The sequence below is a fragment of the Hyaena hyaena genome, unplaced genomic scaffold (genome assembly GCF_003009895.1).
Source record: "Hyaena hyaena isolate Hyena2069 unplaced genomic scaffold, ASM300989v1 scaffold_106, whole genome shotgun sequence".
NCBI classification, from domain to species: domain Eukaryota; kingdom Metazoa; phylum Chordata; class Mammalia; order Carnivora; family Hyaenidae; genus Hyaena; species Hyaena hyaena.
This window is the reverse complement of record NW_024080738.1, coordinates 1,527,346-1,540,117: the sequence shown is the minus strand read 5'-3', so window position 1 is coordinate 1,540,117 and position 12,772 is coordinate 1,527,346. Positions and strand designations below refer to the sequence as shown.

Sequence of the window (12,772 nt, the reverse complement as noted above, 5' to 3'; positions counted from 1 at the left end):
ATGGATAAATACGATGTGATTAAGGCCATTGGGGAAGGTGCCTTCGGGAAAGCATTCTTGGCCAAAGGGAAATCAGATAGCCAGCACTGTGTTATAAAGGAGATCGATTTTGCAAAGGTAAAGTGAAGAAGTTCACATTCCTGTTCATTTTCAGCATTATATTCAGCTGGCTTTTAATTTGGTATGAAAAGGAAGCTTTTTTTTTTGCTTGTTTGTTTGTGTAGTATGAACTTTAAGCCTCAGTTTACTAGTTTGCTCAAACTCCTAAGTCCGTGGTCCAAACAGCTACCAATGATTTTATTAGAAAAAAAGAAAAGGAAAGGAAAGAAAGGGAAAACAAAAGAAGAAAAGAAAAATACGACTATCACATCTGGCTCCTGTGGCATTCAAGGGTGGCCTGCAAGGCCTGTGAGATTTCCCCTCCTCCATTGCTCGACTTTTTGGCCCTAGGGTGTTCCTCTTCCTCTGACTGTATCTCCGTCATCAGGTCCCCTCCATGAAGATGCAACATGCCGGCCGAGGTAACAACAAACCCTCAATCACTCCTTATTACCCTGCCCCATTTCCTGAGTGGCATTTTTAATGATCTAGAATTACTTTGCTCATTTACTTCTTCATGTGTTTATTGTGTGTCTCCTTCAGCCTGTAGGACAGTACCTGGCACATGACAGGCGCTCAGAAACATTTATGGAAGGGCTTGAATGAATGGAGGAAAACAATGTACTTTTGTTAGTCGAATGATTTTGGAGACTAATGAAATAGATTTCATTGAAAAGGAATCATTTTTGTGGAATTCCTCTCAGCATTTGTGTCATCCTCTCTAGTGATGTGTGCATTTCAAAACATATTGGGACAACAGTGCCCATCACACACTAGAATTAATTTTAAGGCAAATTGTGTTGGTTGCCTTCTGGAGGATTTAGGGATGAGGGTAGCAGAAGACCTTCCATACATATGTGTGCAAAATGGGGCTTCTGGCTGGCTCAGTTGCTCAGTCGGTAGAGCATGTGACTGTTGATCTCTGGGTTGTAAGTTTGAGCCCCATGTTGGGTGTACAGATTACTTAAAAATAAAATCTTAGGGGCGCCTGGGTGGCTCAGTCAGTTGAGCGTCCGACTTTAGCTCAGGTCATGATCTTGCGGTTCGTGGGTTCAAGCCCCGCGTCGGGCTCTGTGTTGATAGTCAGCTCAGAGCCTGGAGCCTGTTTCAGATTCTGTGTCTCCCTCTCTCTCTGACCCTCCCCTGCTCACGCTGTCTCTCTCTCTCTCTCTCTCTCTGTCAGAAATAAATCATTAAAAAAAATAAAATCTTAAAAAAAATCCCCAAATGTGTAAAAAATGGACTTCATAAGTTGCACAGTGTGAGTGTACTTAATGCCACTGAATTGTACATTTAAAATGGTATATACTTATGTTCTATAGACTTTACCACAATTCTTAAAAGTTGCAAAGGAAAAAAAAGGACTTCCCAAACTTACATGAAAGCTCAGGTGGAGGGGCACCTGGGTGGCTCAGTCCGTTAAGCATCTGACTTTGGCTCAGGTCATGATCTCACGGTTTGTGGGATCGAGCCCCACGTCAGGCTCCGTACTGACAGTGTGGAGTCTGCTTAGGATTCTCTCTCCCTCTCTCTGTGCCACCTCAACTCTTGCTTTCTCTCTCTCTCTCAAAATAAATAAACTTAAAAAAAAAAAAAAGCTCAGGGAAAATGCTTTATTTACCAGTATAAGTCTCTTTTCGTGGCTCCATGGCATACTTCTACAGGTGTCTTCTTACTCTAGCGGCCTGTCCAAGCTCCCTTCTGCAACATTATTCTGCTCACTCTCCTTTGTTTATCTGGCTGCTCTTTCTCAGTCCTCCCTGTTTCCTCATCCTCTATCTGTCCCAACCATCTGTTCTTTGCTGACACTCTTTCTCTGGGCTGTCACCTCACTGCAGGCTTCACCAGGTAGCAGGCCACACTTACAACTCTCTCTCCAGTGCTGATACCTTCCAGCACCCTGGTTTTGCATGTCTCTGCTCCGTGCTATGCTGTGCTCATGACATTAGTGTCCTTGTGATACCCAGGCTCAAAACTGTGGGGTCATCTCTGAGTTTTTCTCCCTCCACACCCACTTACTTGCTAAATACGCTCCCTTGTCTTTGTCTTATTCCTTTTGCCAATTCCCTGGGCTACCCCAGTGGCGTCACGGCTCGGACTTCCACATAGCAAAAGTTTGATAATGCTCCAGTCATGTCTGCACACCTTCCCGGAGACAGAAGTCGTAAAGGAAAAGATGGCTAGATGCTTGTCATCTTTGACTACAAACAGAAAACTTCTGTATGACAAAATCACCATGAATACATTGGAAGTTGACAGAATCCCAAAGATGTTTGCCAAGTATTGACTAAAAGGCGCTAGCCTTTTGTAACTGAATAAAAAGGAAAAAATCCATAACATAAGTAGTCATTATACTTACTCATTAGTAAAATAAGAAATATAAATCAACAAATAACATTTATTTATCTCTTATACATTGGGGAAGGATTAGAAAGAGTGTAACAGTGGAGGAAGTGGGCACTGGCTCCCTCTACTGGTAGGAAGGTAAATTGGTATTATTCTGAAGGGAACTCCTCAATGTGTATCAAAGCTTTGGAAGGATCCATGCCCTGTTTGTATTGTAGGCCCGCAATATGTTGTAATGATGAAAACAAAATCAGGCCACCAGAACGTAGGTGTATATGTGTGTGTGTGTGTACTGTTAATGTTACACATGCACACACACTAACAGTGATTATTGCTGAATGATGGGATTTCACCTCCACCATTCTTTTCTGCAGTGTCAGAATTAAAAAAAACATTTTTTTAAAATGTTTATTTATTTTTGAGAGAGAGAGAGAGGATGAGTGGGGTTAGGCCAGAGAAAGAGAGGGAGACACAGAATCCAAAACAGGATCCAGGCTCTGAGCTGTCAGCACAGAGCCCAGTGCAGGGCTTGAACTTGGGAACAGTGAGATCATGACCTAGGCTGAAGTCAGATGCTCAACCGAGTTACCCAGGTGCCCCATGAGTTGTATTATATGTATAAGCAGAAAAAACTATCTTAGTTTTGAATTTTTATATGTTATTTATTTGAGAGAGAGAGAGAGAGAGAGAGAGAGAGAGAATGAGCAGGAGAGGAGCAGAGAAGGAGATAGGAGATGGAGACACAGAATCTGAAGCAGGCTCTAAACTCTGAGCTGTCAGCACAAAACCCAGAGGAAATCCTCAGAGATGTACAGTCAGAAAGCAACTTAAATGTTCAACAGCACGCTTTGGTTACATAATTTATGAAAAATGAAGCGGCTCTTAGAAATCATGTTGTAGGTGAAATATTGACAAGAGAAATATCACGGCTTCTGCTAATTGGGAAAACAGTATGAGTACAAGGCAATCTTCGTAAAAATACATACTATCTAGGTATATATATACCCGCACACATATATTCACATACATAAAAGGAAGATGTCCTAGATTGCCATCATGTAGGTGGAATGTGGGATTATGAGTAATTTTTGCCCTGTACTTTCATATTCTTTCACTCTTCAGATTAGTTTTGACACTTTTCCTGATTTGCTCCCACATTCTATTTCCAGCACCCTCCCCCCCCCCCCACATGCACACCCTTTGCACCCTAGCCTCCGTGCTCACCCGCAGGGCTCTTTCTTTCAAGAGAGTCTTTGTCGGCCAGTCTCCAAGCATCAAGATCCCACTGGTTTAGGGCTGAGCACCAGGAAATCCTCCAGGACCTTCCCACTCAAAGTAATCTCTCTCTCTGCAAACTCCATAGCTTTTTATCCATCATGCTGTTGTGTGCTGATTGCCTTCTACTCTGATGTGCTTTGGGGGGTTTGTGTGTGTCTGTGCCTTCTTCCCGTTATTAGACTGCGTGTTCTGTGCAGGCAGAATCCAGGCCTTACTCGTCTTGGTATTGCACACAGCTCTGGTAGGTATTCACTACGTTGTTACTGGATACATAATTCAGTGGATAAGGGCGCCTGGGTGGCTCAGTTGCTTAAATGTCCGACTTCGGCTCAGGTCATGATCTTGTGGTTCGTGGATTCGAGCCTCGCGTCAGGCTTTGTGCTTACAGCTCAGAGCCTGGAGCTTGCTTCGAATTCTGTGTCTCCCTCTCTCTCTTCCTCCCTTGCTCACACTCTGTCTCTCTCCCTCAAAAATAAATAAACATTAAAAAATTTTTTTAGTAATTCAATGGATAGATACTTTCAGGCCTTCTAACTCTATTGTTAAGCCTGGTACATAGGAATTATAACACCACTGTAATTCTAAGTAAAGAAGAAACTATTTGGGAGGTGAATCCTCTTTAAGAATGTATGTTAATGCACTTAATAGAGTCTCTCCCATTCTTTAGTTTGGATAATAAAAAAATTAACCATATTTTTCTAATACAGCACTGATTTTCTTTCATCCTTTTTCTCATGAACCACCCTGGTCTGCATACCGTCACCAAGGAGAATGTTATGTTAGGCCTCGTTCTTCTTGCTTTTTCATATCTCTTTATGTTATTAAATTTGCCTAGCAATGCCTGTGTCCCAGTATTAATATGTATTACTACTTTCTCCCTTTTCTACCCTAATGTAGTTTTTCATTACTTCTTAGCTGAAGAAATCTATATTTCTTTTCACATCTTCAATGCCTGTCCATGCAGTAAACTCTAAATGCCAGAACTTCAATTGCTTATTTTCTTACAGGTGCCAAAAATCTAATATTTTCTCTCTCATTATCCTACCATTACCAAGCATATTATTTTGATTCTTTTTTTTTTTTTTAAGTAAGCTCTACACCCAAGGTGGGGCTTGAACTCCCAACTCTGAGATCACAAGTCACATGCTCTATTAACTGAGTCAGCTAGCCACACTATTCTTTTGATTCTTACTTCCAAAAAATGTGTTGTATATTTTCTCATTTATAAAATCAAATGTTCATTGTAGAAATTTTTGAAAAAAACCAAAGGGGAAATTAAGACCACTTAGAGGAAAATAAAAATCATTTATAACCTTTCTCTTCATCACTATTCATTATGGTGAATTTCTCTCCAGGTTTCCTTTTTTAAAGTGTTTTTATTTTGAGAGAGGGGGAGAGAGCACGTGTGAGCTGGGAGAGACAGAGGGAAAGAGAGAATCCGAAGCAGGCTCTGAGCCTTCAGCGTAGAGCCTGATGGAGGGCTCAAACTCACAAACCAAGAGACCATGTCCTGAGCTGAAATCAAAAGTTGGACACTTAATTGCCTGAGCCACCCAGGCATCCCATCTCTGGGCTATATTTTTTAAATTTTTTAAAAGTTTTTATTTACTTTTGAGAGACAGAGACAGAGCAGGAGTGGGGGGTGAGGGGTAGAGAGAGAGGGAGACACAGAATCTGAAGCAGGCTCCAGGCTCTGAGCTATCAGCGCAGTGCCTGACATGGGGCTGGAACTCAAGAACCATGAGATCATGAGATCATGACCTGAGCCGAAGTCAGATATTTAACCAAGTGAGCCACCCAGGTGCCCCTCTGGGCTATTTAAAAAAAAATTTTTTTTTAATATTTATTTATTTTTGAGAGAGAGAAAGCGACAGAGTGTGAGCAAGGGAGGGGCAGAGAGAGAGGGAGACACAGGTTCTGAAACAGGCTACAGGCTCTGAGCTGTCAGCACAGAGCCTGATGCGGGACTTGAACTCACGAACCACAAGATCATGACCTGAGCCAAAGTTGGACATTTAACTGACTGAGCCACCCAGGTGCCCCACCTCTGGGCTATTTTTAATGTATTAACACTTTATAAGTTGTTGGAATGATTGGTGCCATGGTAGATACATTCTTCTATAGCAGCTTTTTATACTTAGCAATATACTGTATTTTCTCAAGTCATTCAATGTTTTCATGTAATAAAACATTCTCATGTAATAATATTAAATGTTTACAATAATAGTGATAATGGTTACTATTTACTGAGTGCCTATACGTTATATCATCCTGGGTACTTTACCTATATCACCCTATTTAATCCTCACAACAACCCTAAAGGTAGATCTCTTGCTTCATTGTGTAGGTGAAAGGACTGAGGCTCAAAGATGTTAAGTGATTTGCTCCACGATCCTTCTATCTCTCCCTCTGCTCTTTCTGCTACAACACTTGGCTGCCTTGATTTGTGATGACTGCATAATATGATAGCAGGTTAAAAAGCCCATCATTTAACTTCTATTTTCAGAAATGTATGTTTGATTTTGGGGGTATAATTAAATATATATTTATATATATTATATATTATATTTATATAAATATAAATATAAAAATTCTACATATACCATGTAATATGTAGAATACGAGTCATTTTTAAGTTTATTTATTTATTTTGAGAGAGAGAGAGAGAGAAATTGGAGGGAGGGGCAGAAAGAGAGGGAGAGAGAATTCCAAGCAGGCTCTGTGCTGTCAGTGCAGAGCCCAGTGTAGGGCTTGATCCCACAGGTCATGAGATCATGACCTGAGCCAAAATCAAGAGTAAGACACTTACCCAAGGGAGCCACCCAGGCTCCCCTAATATGAGTCATTTTTATTAAAGAGATTATGTCCCTTGTTTACCTATATGTGCATTAAATAAAGAGGTTTAGCAATTGAGACGCCTGGGTGGCTCAGTCAGTTAAGTGTGCAGCTCTTGGTTTCCGCTCAGGTCATGATCTCACGGTTTGTAGTTTAAGCCCTGTGTCAGGCTCTGCACCGATGAGGTGGAGCCGGCCTGGGATTCTCTCACTCTCTCTCTCCCCCTGTCCTGCGCACTCTCTTTAAATAAATAAATAAACTTAAAAAAAAAAATTAAAATATTTATAAAAGAGTTTAGCAATTAACAGCAATTATTCCTAAGACATCAGAATTCGTGGAATGAGTGGGAAGACAAGGGGAAGTTTCATTTCCATCATGTTCATGTCTGTCTGGCTTCAAATATTTTTTAAAATCACAAGTGTGTATTATGATAGTAGTTAAAAAACTAATAAGAAGGGCACCTGGGTGGCTCAGTCAGTTGAGTGCTGGACTCTTGGTTTCGGCTCAGGTTATGATCTTGTGATTTGTGTGTTCAAGCACCTCGTCAGGCTCCGTGGTGACAGCGCAGAGCCTGCCTGGGATTCTCTCTCTCCCCCACTTTCTCTGCCCTTTCCCTACTCACACTGTCTCTGTCTCCCTCAAAATAAACTTAAAAAATAAAATTAAAACACTAATAATAAAACACGGCAATGAAGGTTTCCACATGAGAAGGCTCAAGCACATTTCTGATTATTTTCTTTGGATAAATTTCTGGAAAAATTACTAAGTCAAACTCTAGAGGGTTTTAAAAGTTTCTTAGTACATATTGTAACACCCCCTTCCCTGAAAAAATTTACCAGTTTGTATACTTAACACCAGAAGTCTGTGAGTGTCATTTTGCTGCTTTATGGATAATCCTGCATATTAGCATTCTTTTTGTCTTTGCCCATGTCTTTGATGAGACAGGATATCAAATATTGTTTTCATCTTTGCTCTTTTGATTATTGAATGAGGTAGAATATTTTATTTTAGGGGCGCCTGGGTGGCTTAGTCAGTTAAGCGTCTGACTTTCGCTTAGGTCATGATCTCGCAGTTTGTGGGTTCGAGCCCTGTGTCGGGCTCTGTGCTGCCAGCTCAGAGCCTGGAGCCTGTTTCAGTCTGTGACTCCCTCTCTCTCTGGACCCCCCCTGCTCACGCTCTCTCTCTCTCTCCTAGAAATAAATAAAAAATATTAAAAAAAAAAAGAATATTTTATTTTCTATTTATCAGTAATTTTTGTTTTTATTTTTTGTGAGTTGTCCATTTGTGTATTTTGCCATATGTCTATCGGCAGGTTTGCCTTTTTTTCTTATTAATTTGCTAGAACTCCTTATATATTATAAATACAGAACTATTTGTCACATATATTGCGTATTTTTCCCTAACTGTAAAAATGCAGTAACCTACCTACATTTGCCTTTTGATTTGGTGTATAATGTTCTTTTGAAAAATAGTAGTTAAAATTAAAGTAGTTGAGTAGCCAAGTCTATCAAGCTGGTAGGAATACTTCAGTTTCTTTCTTTCTTTCTTTCTTTCCTTCTGTCCTTCTGTCTTTCTTTCTTTCTTTCTTTCTTTCTTTCTTTCTTTCTTTCTTTCTTAACATTTATTTCTTTCAGGGGGTAGGGGAGAGAGAGGGAGAGAGGGCACAGGGGAGTAGCCAAGAGAGAGGGTGAAAGAAAATCCCAAGCAGGCTCTGCGCTGTCAGTGCAGAGCCCAATATGGGGCTCAAACCCATGAACCATGAGATCATGACCTGTGCCGAAGTCGAATGTTTAACTGACCAAGCCACCCAGGTGCCCCAGTTTCTTTTGTTGTGAAGCCCATGTGTACCAGCTGTGCAGTTTAATTGGGTGGAGGGAACTGAAGCTAAGATTTGAATGACTTCCTCAAGGGCACACAGATAGGAGGCAGTCAAGCTCGGATTGAGAAGGGTAATTTTTACAAAAGTCTTAAACCTTAGTGAGGATGAGGAATTTGGGAACTCCCACATCATGTGTGGGCCAGTGTCGAAGAACATTAGAGGGAGCAGTGGAGAAGAACTGGTGACCTGCAGACGACAGAAGCCAGGGTGGAAGTGACAGGTGAAGCCATGTCACAGGGTTGAGAATGAGAAAGAAGAGGTGAAAGCAAAGGGTAGCCCCTGCCGCTGGCGCCAACACAATTGAAAAATTGTGTCCGTAGATGATACATTGAATAGTGAGAACATACGTTAAATCGGAAATGAAGTCACAAGGAACAATTTTTATTTGCAAATGAAAAGTGTTGTCCTCTTAATATAGCATCATACTGGTCTGATTGATGTGATATATGACTTTTTTCTTTAAGATTTCATTTGATTCTTCTCCGCAGTGATTGCTGCTAAAACATTGCATTTTTATAGCGAATGTCTTTGCTGCTGAAAGATATTCAAATAAGTTTCCTCTAGATGCCTAAATAATTAACACAATGGCACCAATGCAACTGAACCTTTAAGACGGCACACCTTCACCAGAAATATTCATTTTCTTGTTTACGATTGTCACAGACAAACCATTGATTAGATACACACCCGCTCTGCTAATTCTAGGAATGTCTTTCCCTGCCACTGTAGATCAGTTTCAGAAGTGGCATTAGAAGCCAGTGAAATTTTGAAAAACTTCAGATGACAGCAGAAGGCATGTTCTTGAAAGCAAATTATCTTTACAGACTATCCTCTCTCTTAATATACTCTAGATGCCCAGCCGAGAAAAAGAAGCATCACAGAAAGAAGTAATTCTTCTGGCAGAGATGAAGCACCCCAACATTGTAACCTTCTTCAGTTCGTTTCAAGGTTTGACTTTCCAATATGCTTCCAGTGTTTTAATCAAGTGCAGTCACGTACACATCTAGAAGGGACACGGGACACGTTCCTGGGAACTGTGCATGAATTAAGTTTTGTGAACAGACTCGTTTTCCCCGTTTACCTAAATGGTAATTTGAGGCATTGACTTTCTTTCTTCTCTAGTGAGGTTTTGTAGACAACTTTCCTATGCTCGCTCTTAAGTGTTTCCGCCTCTCCTTAATTCCGACCGTCTCAGACAGGTAATGATCGGTCTGGTGAGAACTCCTAAATTGGGGACCCCCGTACTCCACATCTGTTTCTCACACTGCACGTTGGCGGTGAGATGTCAGGGGCTCAAGTCTGGGCCCTGGTGGTGGAGCTGCCCAGATTCAGAGTTCGCTGTTCTCCTGAGAGCGAGAAAGGAGCGAGACGCAGAGCCCGCTGCGCCACCGCTGTCACAGCCCTGCCGGGATGTGGCCTGTTCTCACGTTTGTCCTGGGCCCACTGTCCCGTTGACACGGCGGCCCCAACACCGCGGCACGAGGGGGGGTGTTCTGCCTCTGAGCGTTCTTGCATGTGCCGGGGCCACCGGTGCGCTGTCCCGCCTGCTGCAGGGAGGCGGCGGGCAGCCTCGCACGTGGCCAAGCGGGCAGCCCGAGCAGAGGGGAGAAGCTCGAAGGGAGCAAGTCCCTCCCTGTGGACGCCTGAATACATCTCTTCTGCCTTAATCCACCGCTTGGCCCCAGAGGTAAAAGTACAAACCAAAAACACGAAAGGAAAGGAGCATCGGCCGGAGAGCATTCATTCACTGAACAGAGTTGTATTGAGTGTTCTCTCTGCCTGGCATCGTTCTGAGAGCCAGGAATGTAACCGTGAACAAAACAGGCAGAAGGTCCTGTCCTCATAGAGCTTCCATTCTAGGGGGAGGAGACAGACAACAAACACGTGTTCTGTGTGTCAGGTGTGTGTAAGGCCGCGCACGCTTTGCGTGGAGCACCCCCGTCGGGGGTGGGTGCTTCAATTCACAGGTCCCGAGTAGTTAATGGAGCCGGAATGCTACCTAGATGCCTTCAAGCACCCATAGGGGGTGTAGACCTCAGTACATAGATATACTGTTTAGCCCCTACTGTTGGAGCTTCTACCCTGTATAGGACACTGTGTTTCTTACAATATTTTACACGTTTTTTTATTTTTGAGGGGGAGAAGGGCAGAGAGAGAGAGAGAGAGAGAGGGAGACACAGAGTCCGAAGCAGTCTCCAGGCTCTGAGCTGTCAGCAGAACCTGATGTGGGGCTCGAACCCACAAACCGTGAGGTTGTGACCTGAGCTGAAGCTGGATGCTCAACCGACTGACCCGTCCAGGCGCCCCGTGTTTCTTACAAAGTGAAACCTCTGCATTCACAGTAGTGCGGCCCCTCTTCAACTCGTGGGCATGTGAGAGTTCTCAGGGCTCTTCTGAGGGCTTCCTGGGACTTGAGCAGTACATGTGAGCAGGGAGTTGGGTTGTTTTGAACAACTTTGAAGGGGCAGCCTCTGAATAAAGTGCCCTACATTTCTATTCATTGAGTCCCAACAAGCCAGAAGACCATTTTTTCCTCATTCTTTGGGTTATTGCTGTCACACCCTCTGCCTGGCTAATGCCTGCTTACGCTCAGGCCTTCTCCGAGATCACAGTCCCCATCAGAGCCCTCTTTCCTGACCTTGTACCGCACCTCCACACTTGTGTGTGTGTGTGTGTGTGTGTTTACAAGTATGAGTTGGTGTAAGATGGTCCCTGTAAGTTAGTAGATCTATTGAATCCTTTTCTCAGCACTGGGTCTTCAGCATCTAACACATAGTAGGTGCTTAAAATACATTTGCTGAATTAGTACACAGAGGAACTCTTTCACAGAGTGGAATATGTCTTTATGCAAAGTAGATATTTGAGGACCATTGCCACAGGTACTGTTTGAAAATCAGGGGTCATTCGTACAGTATGAATGACCTCTACTGAGTCTGTTTATATTGTAAGCTTAAACTTTCTTATGGCAGCTTTATTTTTTGTTTTTGAAGTGTGTGTTTAGGAAAATAAGAGCTATGAGGACATTTGCATTTGCCTGCAGGTTGTTGGGACAAGAAACATGGAGCTTATCTGAAAGCCACCAAGCCTTTTGTAGCCTGGGACAGCTCAGAGTCGAGACAAAGCCTTTGTTTACCCTCAACAGCTTGTCTCTGAACAGAACCATGGCTTTAGTTCAGTACATGTTTGTCTATAGAAAGCATGAAGTAACATATGAATACTAAGGGAATGTAGTGAGATTTTCCTATAGCTAAGTTAATTCCATTTAAATTCCTTCAATAAGTATTTATCAAGTACCTATTACATGCTAGGCATGTTCTAAGTTTTGAGGATCATTGCTGAACAAAATAGGCCAGTATGCCCTCCACTGTTGTTTTCTGTTGCTGTGTAGCAAGTGACCACAAATTCAGTGACTTGACCCAACACTCATGTATCTTTTCCTAACCTCTCCAGATCACAAGTCTGGGTTTGGTTTTGCTGGCATCTCCGCTCAGAGTCTCTCTCTCAACTGGGTCTGCTATCTCTTTGGAGGCTCAGAGTTCTCTTCCGTGCTTGTTCCCAGTGCTGGCAGAATTCATCTACTTCACTGGGGTGTTTATGGCCTTCTAGAGGCCAGCTGCCCTTCTATAGGCCTTCTCCCACCCGGAATCTCTCACTTCCTGTCTCGGACCTCTAGACCTAGGATTGGATGGCTCCTGTGCCTAGGTCGAACCCACTGGTAAAATCTCCTTTTCTTTTAAGTCCGAGTTTACTGACTTCAGCTATATCAGCAAGATCCCCTTTGCTGTATGATGTGACATAACCATGGGAGTGATATCCCATCGAATGTACAGGGCGTACCTCCCTCCGGGGGAGGGAGTCCACAAGGTGTGTGCACGGGGGGCCATCTTAGAATCCTGCCTGCTAGCGACTGTGGGGCTCACGGGCCCAGGGGAAAGGGTGGGGAGGGACGGACAATAATTATAAACCTAATTAATAAGCACATTGTATAGTATACTAGAACATGATAAGTGCCGTGGCAAAATAAAATAGGGTGAGGCAGGAGTGAGGACACAACTTAGAATAGGGTGGGCATTTGAGCAAAGACTTGGAGAGCTATGCTAACCTCTGGGGAAGAGCTTTCCAGGCCAGGGCAACAGCCACTGCAAAAGCATGAGGCAAGAGCTGGGTTAAAGGACCGGCCAGGAGGCTTTGGGGAAAGGCAATGTGCTCCGGGCCCTGAGCAGCTCTGCACGCTCTTGCTGGAAATGCCAGGAATGCAGAGCCCTGACCACTGTCTACTCAGCTACATCTTGTGTTTGTAGTGACATCTCCCCCAAGGCTGAGCGGGCTTGTTTA

The 12,772-nt window shown here is 43.1% G+C and overlaps 1 protein-coding gene across 1 annotated transcript in view; it reads left to right on the top strand.

The window, feature by feature from the left end:
• The window catches only part of NEK5 (NIMA related kinase 5), a 61,115-nt gene continuing 48,343 nt past the window's right edge, over positions 1-12,772 (top strand). Inside the window, exons 1-2 of the mRNA XM_039236077.1 lie at positions 1-117; positions 9,289-9,385. Of these exons, the coding sequence (XP_039092008.1) occupies positions 1-117; positions 9,289-9,385 (214 nt within the window). The remainder of the gene's footprint in view (positions 118-9,288; positions 9,386-12,772) is intronic.